Consider the following 22,315-nt stretch of genomic DNA (forward strand, 5'->3'; position numbering starts at 1 on the left):
TTCAAATCCATTTTTGGATCCAGTTTTGGATCCAGTTTTAAATCCAGCACTGGTTAGTAGTATAGTGGTTGGGGAGTAAGAGATCCAAAAATTTTTGGGTCTCGTACCCCCAACCACTATACTACTTGTGTACACTGGTGGAAGTTAACGATCCTGGAACTCTCGAGGGGCAGAGCACAAACCTGGCACTCGAGGCAATAATGAGTCTGCAATAAAACAACACGCGGAGACCACTGGACATGACATTCATCCTTACTATGTGGAAATACTGGAACGTGGCGTGGGTGGCCGAAACAAACGCTTTTTTGGAAATCCTGCATTCCACTGTGAACACCGAAGCGGTTAATGAACGCCAGCCTTTCCCTAAAGCGTATTTGCCACTAATTGTATCCCTTAGGGACCATCACAATTTTTAACACTTTTAAATTTATTCTTTTAGTCCTTTTCTGCTGAGGAAGGCAACAGAAAGGTTTCGGAAAATTTAATTTTTACATTTCAAAGGTCAGATACAACCATATTTTTAATTTTTATTATGACTACTGACCGCCCAAACAGCATTGAAACTCTATTTCAATATTAAAATTTCAACATTTACGTTTTTATTTGAATAACAGTCACAATTCAAGTCAAACTCCGTAAGTGTTGATCTGTTACAGTAACGTCTGACGTCTTGTTTTAGAGTGGCTGACTGCTCTGTCAATGGATATTATGATAAACTTCTGTTCAGTTTGATACATTATCCCCGAGTTATCGCAAGCATGTTCGCTTTTAGTCCAACGATATTCTAAAATAAAGTCGAAAAGAGACGTTTTCATAGGCGCCAACATAATTTTTGATGCACATGGGAAGATGATGGTGATGTGAACTGATATTTCCACTATGGAATAAATTTTTGCGAAAAAAGAAACCGGTACGTATTTTTATCTGCGGGATTTTTTTTGACGAATTATGAAAAATATACAAACATCGAAAACTTAGTAGACTGCGAGCAGTCGGTTTTTGTTCCTGAAATATACAGATGAGGGTAAGAAACGAAGAGGGAATTGGGCGAGACAGTAAAAAAAATCCTTCGTTTCGCGGCCGCGCTTCTCGCGGCTCGCTTCGGCTGGTTCTTCGGCAGAGTCGAGGCAGCTGTATCGTAAGGATCTACATTCTCTTCTCTATCGCTCCTATTTGCTTTAATTGGAACGACAACGTCGCTGTCGCTTTCAAGCGAGCTCGAGGAGGATTCATCCGAATCTTCCTCGATTCCACTGCGTTCTTTTTCGAATTCGTTATTGTTTTCGCTGTCGTAGCCTCCCTCGCCCTGCTCCTGGTTAGAAGGTTCAGTGGCTTTCTCTTCTTCTGACAATTCTTCCTTTTCATTAGAAAGTGGTTTGCTACCGGCTCTCGAATTCGTTTCTGCCCGCGTGGTGGTAGAGTCCGGTAGGGGATTTGTTTCTGTACGTTCATTCATATTTTGTAACGCAACAGTCGTCGTTGAGTCGTTTGGTAATTCCACCGGTGGAAATGTTTCCTTTTCATCACCTCTCTGTTCATCGAGTGATGCTTTTAACGTTTCGTCACTCACAAACTCAATACTCTCTCCGTCGCCCGCGGAACGAAGGCTCTTTCCGCTTTTTGATCTGCGTCCTGTAGTCTTTTTCAAAAGAATGTGCTTGGCCGTCGTTTCCTTTTGATGCTTCTTAAGATTCTCTTCTGTGAGAGGAGCCAGATGAGCTTGAGTCAGCATTATTCACTCTACTGTCCGTTTTAGAAAGAGAATTCTCGCCTTTGAATTGTTGATCATCTTCTACTCATCTTCTTTATGGCATCTTATTTTCACTTCCATAAGAGACTCGATTACTATTGGCTGCATTCACGGTCCTGTAAAATAGGTGAATAGAGGACAATCATACAGATTATATATTTTTTCTAAAACAAGCTCTAATCTTGCACCCTATATTAGGGGACAGTTGTTGCAATCGTGAGAAGTTAAGGAACGTTAACTAAACGTGCGCGCGCTTTATCACACTAATTGTTACAGAGATTTCTGACGAAAATTATCAACTGAAAATGTGCGCGTGCCACATAACGCTTTCGAAAATATAATATTTTTTTGAGTGATTACTTTTTCTTTGCTCCTGGTATTTTTTTTTGCAGTATTATTCACCTTTAGCAAGAAAGTAATCGCTAGCCAAATACTAATTCCCGAGAAGCGTGGCAAAATAGCAGATGTCTAATTTCAACTCACTACGTTGCTAGGGTTATGCAATATTCTGTAGATAATTTGTTAGGTTAGGGTTGATAATCTTTTTTGTCCCATAAACGCACAGTGTATACTAATAGATACTAGGGATATTATACGCAAGGAAATTAATTCAATTAAATTCAATTTAAGTAAGCTAGAAAATGAAATTTTTCAGTAGTTTTTTTTTTCGTTACATACTCGTTCTGTTCTGTGTTGTATGGTGCATGATTACACATGCACAAGTTTTGCCGTTGGTTATTTTAAATAAAAGAAATTTTCGATATTCGTTGCTCGCTCAATGCGACGAAGATCACCCTTTTTTGGAATAAATTTTATTGAAATTAAAAACACTCGTGGAAATTTTGTTAATCAAGGCGTGCCAAATTGGAATACATTTTTACTGTATAGGGAAGACTAGCATATCAAAATGTACTGTAGTGCGTATTGGAACATTTTAACAACATTGATTTCCTTTAAGCTGGTTTTCTTTAATAATGTACGATACTCTTTTGTTTGACTGCACTTTGATGAACTTTCACCATAATGTCAATTAAGTTTCGCTTTTATTTAAATGTGACTTAATTTTCCCACAATTGCGTCCGAAATATAAACATTAAAATCCTGCCGGAAAAATTTCTTCCATCATAAAAATAAACAAATATCAGTTGCAAGGCCTATGAAAATAAACTAGGTAAAGTTGAATAACGAAAAAGTGCTATAAACTTCGCTATTGAAAGTCTACGAAGGTACAAATGGTGAAATTCAACCTGAATTTAACCAAACTAGTACTGAGTAGCGTTCGGCAAAAGTTTGTTTATAACTATACTATACAAATGTGGTCTATCGAAAACCACAGAATGAGTGAATTGCTAGTTAAATGGTGGCTTTCCACAAAACATAACAGAAGTACGCATTTAGGTGCAAGCGAGTGTCGACGATTTTTTAACTGCATAACCGATATTTTTGAGCTTGAAATAGAAATTAAATGATCCCCTCAGGGAAAATCGAATTAGCCTTTGTCGTACCTTTTGAGAATTTCCTGCTGCGCCAACTTTATTTCTAAGTTCTATGATATCAAACAAACTTGTTTCCGTCGATTTGTTATGCAGTAGCTTAGTTGTATCAAAACAATTCGTTGAAACCTAAAAACTGGTGGAATTTCTTTTCTTTTTCCGTAGTCAGTTTTCAACGAATTTGCGTGTTTGTAATTCGGTCAACATGCACACACTTTTGGCTCGGAAACATGCTGGAAATCTTTCTTTTTAACCGTACTTTTTGCTACTAATTTAACCGTAAATTTTGCTAATATATATTCTCCGAGCTAAAAGCGTGTGTATTGACAGAATTACAAACACCGGCAAACAAATTTTTGGCTTTGGTAAAGCCAGCGTACAGCAGAATTGCAGAATTGGGTGTTTAGAAGTTAAGACACACTACAAAAAGCAGTATTTCGCTCATTTTAAAGTAAAATGTACGTATCTTGTTGTCGAGCAAAACGTTAAAAGCTGTTTTTTCTTATTTTTTCTGCGTTTTTATCGCCTTTGCAAAAAGGAAGACAGGATTTATGAAGTGAGAAAAGTAACTCGTATAACAAGGGACAGAGCGCATGTTTTCTTGATCATAAAGAACATTATAGAGGTAAAAACTGCAGGAGCTAGCGACATTCCAATTTATATTTCAACTATAGATGAGTTCCTAGTCATTATATAGTAGCTTTTCGTTTACGATTTAGTATATATCACCATTAGAAAAAGGAAATTAATATGCTTTATAGTTTAACGCTTTTGGTCTCGACATATCCAAAAGCATTTTTACGTCTAAAGACACGGATTCAATAAGTCAGTTATTGCTCTCAGGACCGAATATAAACCACATTGGCCGGCATCAACCGCTTTAAATCAACTGTGGTGTAAACCAATAGCTTTGTTTGCCGAATGTAATACCGCAAAACCTATCGGAAGATATGATCCACAATCTATCGAGATAAAATCGGCGAGATTTTTTAGTAAGCCTGCAAAATGTTGCTCCGACAAAGTTGCTTAAATTATACAAGAAAAACAGAGAAAAAAACTAATTTACGAGCTAAGCAGATATTCCATCGAAATTATGCATTATCTCGTAAATATCCTAAACACGATTACATTCCATACCTTTAATCCAAGGAACTATCGATTTCAAGCGATTCTTCCGAACTTGAACCTTTCTTCGCTGGTTGGGATTTAACACCGGGGACCAGACTTGAAGCCGACTTCGATTCTGACAGGTTTTTGCAGAAAAAAAATATAATTATGTACGTATTGATAGTCCGAGCTTAAATATGCACACGCCGAGTTTCTCTGAGTTTCCACGGTATCCAGCAAAACATCAGACAGCGGAGAAATGCGCAAAGCCTGTTAGTCGCGGATCGCTATTGGTCAACTACCACGTGCCAATCAGCTAACGAACGGCCAATCTCATCATCTCAAACATAGCTCATGTATGGCTTCCTTCAACAATCTTTTTCGATGTGTCTTGCTGTTACGCGGAGCTCCGTATGGTTTCTGGCTTTCTAGCAGAAATAAAATAAAGTCTATTCATAGGTTCAAAGCATCTGGTTTGTTATCAATAAACATGGTGTTAAAGTTTCTTGATGTAAACACGAAAGTTAATTAGTGCGACTCACGTTCTGACAAAATAGACTTGCAAAAAACGCTTTTTCGAAAATTCCGCAAAAAAGGCAAAATGAATTTGTAAATGAAGACGATTCCACAAGGTTAAAGTCGTATCAATGAATGATATAAGCACAAAAATGGATAAGATAACTGTTTTAACACATCATTAATAATTGACAACATCGCTGACTAAGCTATAAGATGACTTAATTTAGCTCACGGCATGAATCTCATTTAGAACGGATGAAGATTTTCGTAATGAATAAACGATTGAACAGCGAAATCATTACTAGTGTAAATTTAGTGAGTACAATCAGGAAAAGTAGTTTTTTTTTTTTTTTTATGAGCACTACAATTGAAAAACGAAACATCTAGTTTACCGCATTCTTTTAAGATATCGAATTTCTAATCACGCAGTACAAGAGGGTAAAAAGTTTTCTGTAAATGTCACGTTTACCGATCAACTTTAAATTTCTCTTTACGATGGCAAAAGACTGCCAAGCGACTCGTGATGGGAATAAAGGAAATAATCAACTGAATGATAATGTTCTGTAGTTATGCCATGAATTACATCGACTTTGAGAAATGTGACTGTGTTTAGAACTGTGTTAGTGACGCAGCGCTTTTTAATGGCTATTATAAATGCTAAAAACACGGCAAATTTAACGGCTATTATAAATGCTAAAAACATGGCAATATTTTCTTGAATTACGCTGCGGGTTCTCCGAAATAATTATCCAGATGTTTTAATTTCCAGTTGACGCTCTGATAAGCGACCACTCAGATATGGAAAACTTAAAATTGAAAAGCAAGTTCTGCCGGCAATTTGACTGCCTCCTGCAGTACATTTTTCTAGAAGACCTTTGTTTATGTTAACGATGAATAACGTTTTTAAAAGGATAGTCAATCAATTACAAGACTCGCCAAGATCCAAAGCACATTGGGTAGATTGAGCGGCAATTTGTTAATCGAGTCAATCAATGGCCACCAATGGGGAAAAACGGGAAAAGGTGGCTCGCCGGCTTAATGCTTATCACGTTGGACTCCGAATCGAGCAAAGCGGTGCGGCAACAAGCGTTTTCCGGTACCATTTAATATCATGATCATGTGTTAGTCTTGAATTGGCCAAGACTACCACATAGTGCCTTTCCGCTCACGAGTATAAATGGGTAACTGTTACGCCTAATTGATTCTAGCGACGTACAGAATCAAATACAATTGGGGAAAACATCGTTCGCGGTACCAGTGTTTCAAAGACTATAATGAGTTAGAGAGAACTGTAAGAAACTCAGCAAGTTTGCCAATTTTTAAGAAGTGTCTTTTTTCTGCTTTTTATAATTAAGTATTTTTAATCCTTTTAATGTATATATTGTAAATATTTTTTATATTTCGGTTTGAGCTCTAATTTATTGATTTTAATTGTATCATTTTATAATATACATCTAGTGTTAGGACCTCTATGTAAACCACTTTAAGTGATGGAGCTTCCTAATAAAAGATTGTTATTATTATTACAGTCGCGTTCATAAGTGCGCCAAGAGAGGATGAGGGGCTCTTGGTGCGCGATTCATTTAAATTTGTGTTTTTCTTTCACGGACCCAGCCCTTAGGGTCTTTCAGGCGCTAAAATCGCAGTGTGTCCGCCATCTTGCATTTGAATGCCTAAAAGACACTGTGGCCCAGCCACGGTTAGCTGGGGCCGCGCAAAGAACGACGAGTGAGGAAAACAAGAGGGCTTTTTAGGCTTTCACAGGTAAACATTGGGCACCGAAACTGCACCGAGATTCCGACCACAGCTACATTCCTCAAACGTAAATTTGTTCTTAACTTTTTGTCTTTTTTTGCTCTTATTCTGCTTCTCGGCTTCGCGGCTTATTTTCCAACAAGAATGACAACGACGACAACCCATTACACACTTTATTTAACAACAATAACATTTGTTTTCACCAAAACAGTAATACAATAAGAAAAGAAATTTTTAAACTGCGTAAAATGTTCCAGTTTGAGTTCTTTAAAAAAGTGGAACACAAAGCGCAGCTGCAGTTGTACTTTAATGTGCTTGGTCCTCAAAATCCATTTTTACCATATTGTCGCGAAGCAGATTTAGGAAACAGCAACGAAGAAGAGACAAGGCTTCTCGGCAAACAGGTTCTAATGTTTCTGGCTTGCATCGTTTAAGCTACAACACTAAGGTTTGATTCCCGCCGGGCACTCAGAATTGCATAACGTATAGAGGAGACGTGGAACCACGATAGAAACAGCACTGAACCGAGTTATCAGTGATATACATGTAGAACCGCATCTTCCTGTTCTTTACAATTAGAAGGCTACGGACACGAAGACGGTACTCGTAAGGACAGCTCAACGGGTCCTACAGGACTGGGGTGAGTAGGGGGTTGATAACCCACTCACTATAAAATCTGATCTTCTTGGATTTTGAGTCAGTGGCTGTCACCGACACTGGTGGAATTCGAGCGCGATGGAAAGCCGGTCCTATGTTCCACACCACCAGGAGCCGGGCAGTCAGGCGATGAAGAACGCTGTCGATATCGGTTGAAACAAAGGCGTGTTCGCTCAGGGTCTTGGCAACACAACATCCGGGAATGTGTTCTCTGCTTCTCTCACTGCCTCCTCAGGGAAGAAGGCTGCCACGCACAATTCTGTTGCCTTCACCCAGCCCCGGTCAGGCATGCTATCATTCTTCCCTACAGGGGGTGAAAAGAACTTTGAATAAGTGAATGAGGGATAAAGGATGAGGGATGTGGGATGAAGGGATACAGGATGTGGCATGAAGGATATGTGGGATGAGGGATATGAAATGAGGGGTGAGGGATGAGGGATAAAGGATGAGGGATGTGGTATGAACGATTCGGGATGAGGGTGCCACAGGCTGATTAACACTGATCTTTCTTCATACAGTTTCTACTTGACATTTCTTATGCTATTACTCACCTGCTTCAAAGTCATCCTCAACCTACCTACAGAGCTACATATCTATATAACTGGATTTAAGAATTCTAGTATTATTTTCCTCGGATTTTAAAAGAAGTATGGTATTATCGGTTAATCATTTGAAGATTTCTAGCGAAACGTTCTCTTATGGCGAATGTAAGTAAGACAGAATTGATGAAATTGTTTAGCACGGCGGCATCATTTCATTTATTCTGTCATCTATTCCTTCATGGGAAAAAATAGAACCCACAAAAATCACTTTGCTACCAGTTGCTTCATAGTAAAAGTTGGTGGAGCATCGCACCAGTATCGTGGAGGTCACGGATTTGAACCCGGTGTTCAAAGCCCTGAAATTTTTTTCAGGCATTTCCCCTCCGGTTGATTAAATGTATCATTGCTTGCTTCTTAATGTATGTTACTTACAAAATACTTGTTTAAGATCCACTATGAGAGATGTGGGCGTATTATCTTCCATGACTTCTGCACTTCCTTGTAGGACTACAAACAGGGTACCGCCTTGAGACCGAAAGCAAAATACATGTATCAGTAAAGAACCAGGGCCCGGTTGCATATTTAGCGACTAAAATTAAGTGGGATTTTCTGCAACCATTCCCTGTGTTCCAGAGGATTTTCGCGGCCCGTGCTATTATGGATGAATTGGGCAAAGACGGACTAAAGAGTAAACGAAAACCCATGACGCTGCAAAAACATTCAGCGGAACACAAGGAGCAGTTGCAGAAAATCCCACTTTATCTTACAGCAAGGCGCCCAAAAGTGTGACCACTTTTGATTTATTCACATTCTTTCGTGCAGATTTAATCCAATCAAAAGCCGTGGATAGCTTGCAGTTGACTTCTGATTGGATTAAATCTGCACGAAAGAATGTGAATAAATTAAAAGTGGTCACACTTTTGGGCGCCTTGCTGTGAGTTGCTTTATGCAACTGGGCACAGGGGGGATCAAAGATTTTTCTTAGGAGGGGGTGAACCAATAAACCACATATTATTTCTTTGCAGAATACCAGTTGTATTTGAAAGTCGCAGCTCATCTCAGGTGGGAGGGGAAGGGGGCACCCTTCCGGGCCTCGAACCGCCCCTGAGAACTTGCCAATGTCTAAGATGCTTACTTGTGTTAAGGTGCTTTTAACGAGGATGTTATAATGTTGCTAACAACCTGATCATTTATTTAATTACATCCAAACATGATTCAGCATACATTTGTAACAAATCTAAATTCCTATCAGTCAGATGGGGATTAAGACTGAAAGTAAAAGGTGTTGTTGAATTTGCAAACAAAACACAACCAAATGTTTTCATCCCGCGAGCTGTAGTTCCCAAGGTCTCTTCTAAGGGGACGGGGTGTACAGACCCATGGAACAAGGTTGAGAGCTATTATTTTGTTTAATGCTGCTCTCATTGCATCTGCCATTCCAAAACAAGTGAACCACTCACAGAACACCAATAATAAGAAAAAAGTAGACTAACCTTCTTGGTACTGTCTGGTTGACAACATGACATCATCAGCTTGCACTTCCTTGATAACCATGGAAAGAGCGAGAATGTACAGGAATCCTGGTGGACAAGCTTTGAATTCTTCTGTCTGTCAAGAAAATCGCATGACTTGAGTGATGATTATGATACTGCATGCACTTATTGAAAAAAAAAAACATTGATTGTTAAAGGAGCTACGCCACGGACATCACATCTTGAAAAAAATTGGCAAGTTTTTTCAAGTTTGTCCTTTATAATCTGGGATCAGTATCTGTCATAATCTTCGTCAGTCGAAACCATCCTTGGTTATTTTCGCGTTTTTATTACTCCTTTGTTGTTTTTCTTTGTTAGAAAACTATTAGTAAGAGGTTTCCTTCAATTTGGAAGTAATCAGAAAAATGACAAAATATCCGCGTGACATTGCTCCTTTAACGTTTGTCGCAACAGGAAAAGTCAAGCGAAAAAAATAGATTTTTCTTTCGCTGGCTTGGCGCCCCCCTCCCCCCGCGCGCTCGCGCTTCGCGCTCTCTTCGTTTGCATTTTTTGTGTTGAAAAATCGAGAGGCTGTGGACAGTCTAAATCGACAGAGGATTATAAGGTAAAGCATGTTGGGTGTGGAATGAGGGATAAAGGATGAGGGATGTGGGATGAAGGGAGACAGGATGTGGCATGAAGGATATGTGGAATGAGGGATATGAAATGAGGGGTGTGGGATGAGGGATAAAGGATGAGGGATGTGGTACGAGGGATACTGAGATGTGGGATAAAGGATGAGGGATGTGGGATAAGGAATGAGGGATGCAGAATGAGGGATCTGTGGGATGAAGGATGTGGGATATGGGATGAACGATTAGGGATGAGGGTGCCACAGGCTGATTAACACTGATCTTTCTTTCATACAGTTTCTACTTGACATTTCTTATGCCATTACGCACCTGCTTCAAAGTCATCCTCAAGATCTGAAAAGGAAAAAAGATAATGAAAGAAGGAACATTATAATTTCACATATACTGCTTTATTGAAAAGAAGCATTCTGCATGAGGAAATGAGTTAAAATGCATGCACGAGTATGCTAAACGTTTTCTGTTATTTTTGATCATCCATTTCTGAGGGTGATTGCAGTTACCTAATGCTTGTTCATAGCATGCTGGCACCGGTTGTTCGAAAGCTGGATAATGCTATCCACCGAACAAATCACTATCGGGTGGATCGCTAGTGTTAGTATGTTTTACTAACACTTATCAGTGCTGGATAGCGATTTATCCGGTGGATAGCCTTATCCAGCTTTCGAACAACTGGGGCCTGGACTTTAGATTGTGTAGTCTGGGTTTGAGCCCTGGCTAGGGTCATTGTGTTTTAGACTGGGGCAAAATTACTTTACTTTCACAGTGCCTCTCTTCACCCAGCTGTATATAGGTACCAGCAAATTTGCTGTTGGGGTCAATTCTGTGACAGACTTGCATCCCATCCAGGGAAGGGGGGGGGGAAGAAATACTCCTCCTCCAAATTGCTGGTAGCGTGACCCACTTGGCCTAGTGTCCACTTTATCTTACAGGAAGTAAGTAAAAATGCAGGAATGTGTTCAACATTTTTAATCATCGATCTGGTCTGACTGTTTTCATGGACTCGTGTGCTTGCACTTAAAGTTCAGTGAACTTGCATCATTAGCAAAATGCAGGCTTTACAGATTATTATTTAATATCCACAAGATAAAAAAACAGGGTCAAACCTCCAAATCCAAGGCTCCTCCATACTTTGAGTACAGCCTGCCATCTCTCTGATTGACCTGTTGCTTCCACTTGACACTTAGCTCTTGGAGCAATGTTGCCTCTGTTGTGAACTGTGCAAAGACATTTGTAATAAGCATGTGTAGTTGTTGTTGTTGTAGTTAATGATCTCTAGCAACTTAATCTGTAAGTGTTAATAATGCAATAAAAAAATTCTTGTTTATGATTGGTTCTTTGCAAAAATATTAATTTTTTTTTGTCAAGGAATAGACACAATGATCATGTGAATGCCCAATTTTAACATTATCATATTTGGCTGATCATACAACTCAGAAGTCAAGTGATTTGTGCTCATCATATAAATTGTGCAATTTTTCCCTGAACTGTACTCCACTCAATCCAATTTATATAATTACTGATTTAAACAATACCAAGTTACTGTAATTAAAAAGAATTAAACTTATCATTACATAACAATGTTTTGATACAAAAAGATCCATGTATTTTCTGCTCATAAAATCAAAATCTTTAGCAAAAAAAGCTGCAAGATTACAAAATTGTATAAAACAATTTGTACGTGTTTGTAGATCTGTGTCTAGCACTTATTTTCCCTAAAGATAACACTGTGTATAATTACATGAAGTGCAAAGTGTTTAATATATGAAAATTATATACAAACCTGACTAACAGCATCGTGGAAGTTTTCCTCTCGTAGCATTATAACCTGGCATGGCCCAGCTGCCCTGTGGAGTACATGCATATTATATACCTATAATTGTACTACAAGCTCTAGGTTTTTATCAGATGGTAGTTGAAAGTGGTGAAACCCAGAGTCTGCTATCAAAGTCTACAGAAAACAATGGCAGGTGATCTTTATTGTGTTTGCAAAGCAGGTGGCTTTTCTAATAGGCATGTACTCATTTATTAATGGCTACTTTACCGTTTACGTGTACATGTTTAGGGAGGGTGGGGGGATGGGTGGGTGACATGAGGTGAGGTGAGGTGTGGAAATAGATCGAGTGTGCAAAAAACCTGATCTAAAATAGAGCTTGACGAAGAATCCAATTACAGTCACAACAATAATATGGATCCAATGATCACATTTGGTTTAAGTATTCAGACCCCCCCCCCCCACTAAAATGCTTACAGGTCAGAGTGTTTATGGAGCCCTGAGAGAAACTGAATGGGTTAGGAGGGGCAGGTACCATCATGGGACAAGATATGGTAGGGTGCAACACACAGATACATGTTGATGTATGATAAGGTTTTCAGGGTAGAATCTGTAAAAAATATCAAAGATAGCAGGGTAATACTGTATATTGAACACTGTCACAAGACTAACTGTAACATTCACTAGAGATCACCAAGTAGTTTATCACTGAAACTGGGAAAGATTGTTTATCCTTCTAGCACCAATTATAATCAGAGAAACATGTATGACCATTAAAATAATTCTCTTTCATGCTGTGCATCTGTCCTAACCTGACGGTGGATCTCCTCTCAGTTCCAGTAAAGAAACCTGCACAGCAAAAATAATATCATAAGAAGGTGGGCATGGCATTATGGCTGATTATCCAATGGGGGTCTGAAACATATATAAATTATGCATCTAATGCTCCAGCTTCAAATGTAATAAATAATATTGTTAATAATATCATTGACTATGAAAAGAAAAAGCCTGCTGATGGGTGTTTAGCTAGTTAAAGGCACCTTTCCACAAAATTGGACCTTTTTTGAAAGGCTTAAACAGCAAATAAAAGGTGCATGTTATATTTTTATATAAATAATTTCTACATTCTATTAATTGGCACTGGTACCTTCCTCTCCAAACGAGAACCCTCTGTCTCCAGCATCAAATGTAGCAAGCTCCTGATTTCCAGTTGAGAACTTCACCCTGCATACAGAGCAATTAACTTGATCATTGATCAATTCATACATTAATACTGACTGCTAATTAAGGAGAGGGGGTAGATTTCAAAAAAAGAAGAAAACAAACAAACAAACAAACAAACAAACAAACAAAAAGAGATGATTTTATGGCAGGAGTGGGTTGGGGGGCGGGGGTTGACAATGGGCCCATTTCTTGCCTTGTTGAGTGCTTAATTGAAGAAATATGGGATTTGAAGTTAATTAAGCCACTGTACAACACTGATTATGACCTGGATTTTTCTTGTATACATGTATGACCCAGGGGAACATCCCCTGGTAGATACTTTTGCGTACCTCCAACCAATGTTGGTAAGGCTTATTTGTGTGTACATACAAGTTAGTTCTCAAACTTACATTAATGTATCAATTGTTTATTGTATAATTTAAATATAGCTTACTGTCCATGAACTAGAACAAACATTTCTTGTCCTTTCCATCCTTCTTTGAAAATTATGCTGTCAGTAGGATACAGTACAACAATTGCTGTAAAAAAATAACAAGTAATTAAAAGTAAAGGAATTAGTTTTCCCTCATGGCATTTCTAAGTTAAACTGTCTGGTAAATTCTTTTTTCCTGAATTATTACATGTAGTTTGGGGTTCAGAAAGTTTTGAAGTAACAGTAGGCATACAGCTTTATTATCAAAGTAGTTGGCCAATTTTACCATCATTTAGTAAAGAATCAGAGGATATCCCAGCAGAGTAGATGGCTTATTCGAGGCTGGGCACTTACATGTATTAACTTTTCCAACCTTCAGGGTGGGCGCTTAGTCAAAGAGGGTGCTAATTTGAGGTTGGGCGCTTAATTGAATGAATACGTACCTAGTTTATGACTAAAAAGGTGTGAAATAAATACATTAATATTAAAATTTTCTTCTCCATCCACCAGAGAAAGCTAAGAATACCTACTGCATTATATAATTTATATATTTTTAAAAACCATAATTTTAAATTAACTGACCTGGCTTTATGGTGGTGACCACAGATGCCAAAGACTCTTTTCTCCAGCTGTGTACCACTGGGGACTAAGAAAAAGAAAACAGTAAATTTTATAATTATTATAATCGTGTCATTTCAACTCAGACATCTGGGATCAATAGTAACAGGGACGGCGGAGCATTTTTCCAAGTGGGGGGGCTGACTAGTGACTTGAAGTGGGGGGGGGGCTAAAAAGACTCTTCTCTTAGTAAGTCTTTATTTTTTCGGAAATTCTGGGGGGACTGAAGCACCCCCCCCCCCCCAGCCCCGCCGTCCCTGAGTAACTATGGCAAACACAGTGTAGTTACGATGTGTGTCTACCAACCTTTTGTAACACATCTATAGCAATCTCCTTTGACAGCTGTTGGTTGTCAAACAGTTTACTGGTGTCAAGGTATCTCCTACAATTGACATTAAAAGAATGAAGAAAATATCATTTATAACATCTGCTACATAACAACTTTTCTTTATTGCAGTCACTGACACTGAAGCTACCATACAGTAAACAAACTTAAGCATCCCATCCAGCAAATGACAAGTGCGTGATTAATTGAGCAGACTAAAGAAAATGATAATCAACAAGAAGAAGAAAGTGCCCTGAATTAATGCTGCAAACAGAATCTTAAATGTTGACCATGGAGCATAATCTTTGCTTGAATGCCTGTCAACATAATTCAAGTGCTTTATCGGTACTTTATTATTAGCCTGGGAACAGAAGCTATGAAAAATAATATTTTGAATTTGGCCACATAAAATTTCAGGCAGTGTTTACAAGAAATAAATTATTTCACCTACTGACCCTGAATTCAGATAGGTAAGTTTAAGTCTGATTTTGAGCCAGTGGAGGCACATCAGGCCAGAGCTTATTTTGGTTTCTGTAGCATTGAGTGACTAGGAGTATTTCTTCTTCCCCTTAGATGGGATGCTAGTCCATCACAGATACCAGTTATGCCAAGCATTAAGACAGTTTGCTGGTACCCATTTACATGTATACATGTATGTACACCTGCGGGGTTCTTACTCTTTTGAGCTTTTGAAATTCCATGACTTCCCATGACCTTTTCCATGACTTTCAAAGTTTTCCACGACCTAAATTTTACCATTTTTCTTGGAAATTTTCAAAAATTATCTTGATTTCTGGAACCTTCTTACCCTTTTCTTCACGAATAATAAAGTATTATTTTGTACAATCAATACAATTTTCCATGACTTTCCATGATCCACACTTAAATTCCATGACTTTCCAGGCCTGGAAAATAAAATTCCATGACTTTCCTGGTTTTCCATGACCCGTATGAACCCTGACCTGGGTGGTGAGAGGCATTAAACATTATAGTGAGTTTCCTACATGATTATCTTGGTTCAGTTGTCAAACTCGCTCTACTTTGTTACAAAGGAACAGTGTCCAAATGTTTTAAGTTTCATAAAGGTCATTGCCCCGAAATAAAACTGAACATAGATTTTTAACCAAACTTCGCCTACTGGTTTATTACTTTAAGGTAACTGAAATTTTGAAATAAAAAAGGGGGGTCACCAGATTCGTTTAGGAGCGGGAAGACCTTGTATATTCCATTTATTTCCTTTAAAAATCCTCTGCGAGTACTAGCAAAGTACACGTGTTTAGCGATAATTTATCTTTCAAACACAAGAATTGATCTGTTTTTATTTTACAGAAAGAAATTGATCACTACACCCAAAACATGAGAAAAAATTGATAGGTCACCAGACTCGTTTACGAGAAAGCGACAATTGATTTCTCTCGCGGACTAAGCCGCATAGAAAAAAGCCGCCATTTTGTTTATGTGCGCGCGCTAATTACGCGTGAAATTGTGCGCAGTAAGGATGCGCAATGCAATACAGGGCAATGACCTTAAATGTTTTATGGTTTTGTTCAGTGTCATTGGACACTATTGCTGTGGAAAAGAAGACTTACTGTTTGTTAATGCAGACAAGTAAGTTTTGACAATATTTCGCGAAATAGTCCAACGAAATATGCCTGTTCCTTTTTCATGAAATTAAGTTCCCACAAAAATAAGTAACAATAACTAACTAAAGGTAACTTAAAATTGCTGCAGAAAAATTCTGTATGAAGTTAACACAGTATTTTCACCAACCTTTGTTGAAACCACTGCAGTAGAGTTATCTCACTGGGAAATGTGAGCAGCTGGCAAGCATCAGAGGTCTTCAGAAGTAATACCACACACCTTGTTAAAATATAATAATTGTACAACACATTTTAAAAATATTTTAAAATTTGTTACTATTGCCTTTTATACAATTGTAGTTTTATTAAAATTACTGTACTAGCGCAATGTATCCATGGGAGGCGCGGTGGTCTAAAAGATAGCGTGCTCGACTCTGAGTTGAACAGCCCAGGTATGAGGCCTGGCCGGGGCGCTGCGCTGTGTTCTTGGGCAAGAAACTTTACTCTTTTAATAGTGCCTCTTTCTACCCAGGAGTATGAATGGGTACTGGCGAATTTACTGCTGGGGGGTAACCAGGGCTGCGATGGACTAGCAACCCATCCGGGGGGGGGGGGGGGGGGGTAGCAATACTCCTAGTCGCTTAATGCTATAGAAACCGGGAAAAGCTCTGGCTGTATGGGCCACTTGGCTCGGACACAGACTTAGTGCAATGAATCTGTTGAAGAGGAAAGTTTTCAGGGTTATACACATGCACAAGGTTTTGTTCTTAATATAAAATGTCAGGCAGACTTTTCAAACTTTGCTCATTTATCCTGGAAAATTGGGTAGGACAGATAACAATTTTCACAACCTTCAACAAATAAGTAACTTCACCTCAGTTAGGGAAACCTAATAAGCCTACGACTAGAACCGACATGCACGTAATAATATGTACCTGTTAGCTGACCACACATCAGCTGTGCACTTCATATTATACAGCACAGAAACCTCCCCAAAGCAATCACCCACTTGAATTTCCCTCAAGACAAACTTCTGGTTTTCACTGAAAACAGTTACATTCCCTGACACCAGCACATGAATTCCAGATGCCTCTTGGCCTTTCCTAAGTAGAATTTCTGGGGCATCCTCTGTCTCTTTCAGTTCTACACGACGTATCACTTCATCCCGAACACTTTTGTCAAGAGCAATAGGTAGTCTGTTCAAGCAGTCAGTGAGTCTGACAATAGCTTCTGGTGGAAGTAAAGGATTGATGGATGATGCAAATTGTGGACGTACCATTTGACTTTCCCGTCTTCTACCACTCTGTTTGTTACCCATTTCTGAGTAAATGGAGTCAGGAGTGTTTCTAATCCTGTTCAGTCTAACATGAAATTGGAAACAAAATCAAAGAATAGGATAAATCAAGACATAATATTAAGATGTTTACAGGCAACTCTCTCTAAAACGGACACCGTCGGGAATGGCTCCAACTGTCCGTGTTAGAGGTGTCCGTCTTATAGGGAGTTTAGTTGCAGTAAAATGACTGAAAAACGACAGGGACGGGGCCAACACCAGGTGTCCATCTTAAAGAGGTGTCCGTCTTACATAGAGGTGTCCGTTAAGAGAGAGTTGACTGTAGTTTGTTTTTGTTCTATTTTTGTTTTTAGTTTGCCTTTGATTCTTTTTTTTTTACAATAGAGATGTATATGGATAAGGCCCTTGTAATAGGTGAACCTATTCTGCGGATCGGAATGGTAGTTATGACAGAATGGCATTAGTTTGCCAGTGGCTAGCTTCACCCCTGTTGCTTGTGTTTAGCTTCACCCTGGTTTGCTTGCAGTTAGCTTCACCCCCATGGCTTGCTTTCTTTTTTTGTTGTTGATTAGGACAATACTACATGTAAATGTTGCCCTAACCAAGAAATAAAAGCTAACCACGTACTTGTAAGCAAAGTGAGGTGAAGCTAACCGCAAGAAAACCAGTGTGAAAATTAGTGCCATTCCATCAATCCGCCATTCCACTGATTATGGTCACTGATTCCTTTGCAATGACATTTTACAAGCAATGCTTCATGTCGCTGCCTACTTGAACTGGCTTGATTGCCTAACTACTGTATGAAATTTCACCACTGTGAAGCTCCTGAAGATCAAGTGTACTTTAACGTTCCAAAGGGATCTTAAACAGAACTTTACTTACAGAAACAATTGGAAATAATCGATTAACCAGTACAACAAACTTTAACATACAAGCTGCCCTAATGTTTGCTTTATACAAGCCTTATTTCAATTAATAATTATATACAATTAATTAATTAATTTGACTATATTATTATTTGAAGTAATTAAAAAAGTAATTGCATTGCCAAGTAACCCTTTTTGCGATCTGTGTTGACCAGTCTAGTCAACCATGTAAATAGTCCACGAAAAGCCAGCCCAGGTTGACATTTTGACAAAAATAGCCACGTTTGTTTGCTTTCTCCTTTCTTTATAAGCCACTACCGTTCAGTGAGACAAAGGTTTGTTAAAAAAAGTGGTATTTTTTTTTTCTTTATAGCTACCATTTCCAGTTTTTGGTGAAAACAAGCTGACCTGGGTCAGCATTGTGGTACAGAACAGAACTTTGATACAACCAGGCAACTCGAGTTCATGTAAACATTGTTTTTTTACACTTAACTTGCCAAGCAGACCCGGGCTAGTTGCCAGCCCAGGGTCGTGTAAAGAGACCTGATTCTGACGAGGGTCCCTGGGTGAGGGTTGCTACTTTCCAGTACTTTCGGAACTTAAAACTAGGCTACCAATATGTATGTTATCTTAAGGACGTTCGCGCTTATTGTTTATGCATGCACATCCTCACTACATGTGCAAGTAATTCAATGTTGCAACGTCATGCCATGCCATATATTGAGCCCACGTGCTGAAAAACGTTCTAAGGACATAGGGTGGGTGGCTGTTCTGCTCACTTCGCTTGCAGTTTGCTTTCTTAAATGGTGGGTGACCCCTTTTTTAGGCCCTACATTTTTCTTAACAGATTACTTTTGTTAATATAGATCTATGTTTTGCAAAAAAATTTAAAAAAAAATACATGGAGTGGGAGTTTGTTTTTATTGTCACACTGACGTTTGAATTTCATGTTTTGAGATTTTCGTTTTGCCGTACGACAGTTTTAAATGCCTTTTTCCAGAGTAAAGTCTCACAAAAAGGATATCAACACAAGGAATAATAACCAAAATGGCAGTCGCTTTTGCCAACATCTTTATGGCAGAGGTAGAAACACAAATTCCTAACCAAAGCGCTCTATTTACGTAACAGATGCCCTCCAATTTCAAAAATCAGGGTAATTTCTCACACGCTTTATCTCTGAAACGAAGTTGGTGATCGCAACTTTGTGTTTTGCATTTCTGACACTTTATCTGGCCGCAGTAAAAATAAACAAAAGTCTATCGAGTAGAAAATTTTGGCGCGAACGTCCTTATAAGCTTAAGCTTACTTGTTTGATGGCTGACAGAACCCTCACTGTGATCAGACCGAAGAGTGTAAATAATAGAAACGCAGTAATAAGCTTACCTCACTCCAACATTATAAAGATGTACGCCCAACCTAACCTAGTCTACTTCGTGACGAGACCAAACTATGGAGTTCAGCAGCCATCTTTTTTTTAAGGCGCGTTGCATTCTGGTCAGTTTAAGGATTGCACCCAGGCCCCTGTTGCGCCGTATAAATCCCTTTCTTTCTTTCTTTCTTTCTTTCTTTCTTTCTTTCTTTCTTTCTTTCTTTCTTGCTTACTTGCTTGCTTGCTTGCTTAATTGCTTTCTTAATTGCTTGCTTGCTTGCTTGATGGGCCGCAGTTAGGCAATTTTCTAAAAATCGCAAAATTCACTCTAGAGAGCAAGCAACTTTTCTAAATTTTGGTGGCAACTTTTTTATATTTGAGCAACTTAAGAGCAACTTTTGGGTATATTGTGAAGCAACTTTTCCTGAATTTATTAGCACAATCTATTCCTGCCTAGCCGCTGTTCGCAAGCGCGAAACGGAGGAATTATGTTTCACCCCCCCCCCCCCCCCAAAAAAAAAAAAAAAAAAAAAAACCGGCAGTGGAGAAAAAGCTAGAAAAGTAGAAACCGTAGCTCACTAACTGCTGTCAGTGAAATGGCACATCAGTAAGATCTGACGAAGGTGTAATCGAAGGATAGTTAATCGAGGGTAAAGGAATAAGAAATTTAATCGCCACCGTGGAATAACCGCTAATCGCGGGTTGTTTCAATTGGCTGGGCAGCTGATTTTAAAATAATTATGTTCACGTTGTAGTTAGAACAAAAATGTTGAACTCTTTATGAACTTTAAACGCAGTAAGTTAACTAATCTTGACTAGATAGATCAACTTTTTTTATCTTTTTTGCCCAAAAAAGTTTTCGCTGTGGCGCCTTTAATATATCCTTGTTTTTCGTTTTGCAAACAGAACGTCAGGAACCAGACATTAACGTCAACTTCAAGACATTACTTGACAAATGGAATTCGTAATGATGTAAAACAAAACAAACAGTAATTTTCCCTAAAAATTAGAATGAAGAGCAGCTGTAAGGCATTGCAACTGGACTTCTCTGTGTGGAATATTTCGTATTTCCTCCCAGTTAAGTGGTTACGTTCCAACATTACAAGACAAGGAAAAGTTGCCATCTTCAGGTAATTTCAACTACAGTTCTCTTTTTTTGAATAAGAGTTTACTTTCAATTTATATAGGAAAACTAGACCGACAAAACCGTTTAAAACAAATGCAAGGCTGGTCAAACAGCTAGCCCTGATGAAGCTAGATTGGAGTCAGTTGTCTTATCGAAATAATCAGATGGAATAAAGGGGTTGCGAATAAGGTATCAGCCTTACATAATTTCTTTTGAAGTTTCATTTTTAATCCTAATCTTTGCAAGGATTCCGGCAACAATTTCAGTGATGCTGTTTGTTCAATTAGCCCTTCGTTGCATAGCAGAAGCGTAAACTTTATCCAAACATTCAATAGATAACGCATTTTCAACATTTTTAATTTATCTACCACGCACAATACCGTCGCAACCGAATTTTTTCCACACTCAATCAAGAGAAACTTTGAAAACGAGCAAATAAAAATTCAAAAGGAGAAAGAACTGAGGTTTGCCAGTTCAACACATTCGCCCCTTTTAAGTCGAAATGGCTGATCATGACATACCTCAATACACAAAGGAAGAACCACTCCTTTCGCCCTTTAAAGCATTCAAATTTTGTTTTTGCGAGATTGAAGGTGGCAAGTTATGAGTCTGTAAAAATGCTTCACTGTTAGACAAGCGGTGAGCTAAATATACAATGAATATGGGCATTTTGTCGATTCATAACAGCGTTTAGCATTAATTTAGTACCTGTTAAAATTCAACATGGTTTTCTCAAAACAACCTGTAATATAACGGAACAAAATGTGAAAATGGTACTTTTGGAAAATAAAATTAAACAAAAGGAAGACTTTCGAGTAAAGGGCTAATAAAAGGGAACACAAGAAACAGATGTTGAAATTTTAAAACCTGCAGCGAGCTACTCAATACTTTAAATTTGAGTAATAAGATCGCGAATAAGGTCATTCTGACAAATTAAGCATTTTCACCTCTAATATGCACCTTCCGGTATTTGAGAAATATAAATTCAAACAATGCTTTTTGCTTGCGAAGCCTGCAGTAAAACAAGAAACACTGACCTTCGCCAAAGAGTAGAAAGAAGAAAATCGTCTCGAATTAGATGGCTGATTTTTCCGTAGTTAACAGTTATCTCAAAGGCGCACGTTAAAATTTTTATTCCGAAAAGGACACCAACGAAAGTCCTCGGTAATTTTTAAAAACCATTCCTTAGATATGAGAAAACAAAAAAAATAATCACTAGTTTGCCAGGCTCATGACTGCCACACAATAAAATGAGCTAAAATGAAACTCAAGAAATTAACACCGATAGAAACAACAACACCGGTACCTGCTCTTTCACAAAATCTAACTATAATTTTCTAAGGTTCATTCCAACAGCATAATCTTAACTCGAGAAACTGTTTGTAGCACAGACTACATCTTTTTTTGTCCGAACATATTTTCTAAGTATTCAGCCTCATCGCTGATTGTCTTGCTCGCACTCTCCCATAGCCGTACAGCTGGTACAGGCAAAGGGAAAGTGTTTTTTTTCTTGTTTTCTTTTAACGATTTGCAACCAGGCTACTTACAGCAGCTATTAACGGCTGATAGTTCTGAATTTATAATCATTGCATACAGAAAAGACTCGACAATTAAGGAAGTCGTTCTAAGCCGGGAAGGAAATAGACGCAAGGCGGAGTATAATTTGCGGTTCGAAGACATGTGTTGTTTATAGTGGCAGCCAGAATTTATGCTAGTTGCATGTTCCCTAACATTATTGGTCTAACAAAATGTGGGTTTAAAAAACATAAGTGTTTATTGACG

At 38.4% G+C, this 22,315-nt stretch overlaps 2 protein-coding genes across 4 annotated transcripts; both read right to left on the minus strand.

Moving 5' to 3' along the window:
* Positions 1 to 558: 558 nt before the first annotated feature.
* Positions 559 to 4,681, minus strand: LOC144656946 (uncharacterized). The gene is made up of 2 exons (XM_078517208.1): positions 4,381 to 4,681; positions 559 to 1,866 (listed from the first exon to the last, which is right to left on the minus strand). The coding sequence occupies exon 2, from the start codon at positions 1,730 to 1,732 to the stop codon at positions 947 to 949; it is 786 nt and encodes a 261-aa protein (XP_078373334.1). The 5' UTR covers positions 1,733 to 1,866; positions 4,381 to 4,681; the 3' UTR covers positions 559 to 946.
* Positions 4,682 to 6,783: 2,102 nt separating this feature from the next.
* On the minus strand, positions 6,784 to 19,514 carry LOC144658480 (uncharacterized). Of its 3 annotated transcripts, none has more exons than XM_078518899.1 (14): positions 19,422 to 19,514; positions 16,814 to 17,239; positions 16,069 to 16,158; positions 14,280 to 14,355; positions 13,938 to 14,001; positions 13,377 to 13,461; positions 12,867 to 12,943; positions 12,532 to 12,568; positions 11,729 to 11,792; positions 11,052 to 11,162; positions 10,258 to 10,281; positions 9,317 to 9,431; positions 8,256 to 8,348; positions 6,784 to 7,585 (listed from the first exon to the last, which is right to left on the minus strand). In XM_078518899.1, the coding sequence occupies exons 2-14, from the start codon at positions 17,194 to 17,196 to the stop codon at positions 7,455 to 7,457; spliced, it is 1,350 nt and encodes a 449-aa protein (XP_078375025.1). In that variant the 5' UTR covers positions 17,197 to 17,239; positions 19,422 to 19,514; the 3' UTR covers positions 6,784 to 7,454. The 3 variants fall into 3 exon arrangements, 2 of the variants coding, with proteins under 2 accessions (XP_078375025.1, XP_078375026.1); XR_013571725.1 differs by having other exon boundaries at positions 7,448 to 7,585; positions 9,317 to 9,427; XM_078518900.1 differs by lacking the exon at positions 19,422 to 19,514 and having other exon boundaries at positions 17,155 to 17,169.
* Positions 19,515 to 22,315: the final 2,801 nt, after the last annotated feature.

This window comes from Oculina patagonica, chromosome 6 (assembly GCF_052425735.1).
Source record: "Oculina patagonica isolate OP01 chromosome 6, crgOcupat, whole genome shotgun sequence".
Classification (NCBI taxonomy): Eukaryota; Metazoa; Cnidaria; class Anthozoa; order Scleractinia; family Oculinidae; genus Oculina; species Oculina patagonica.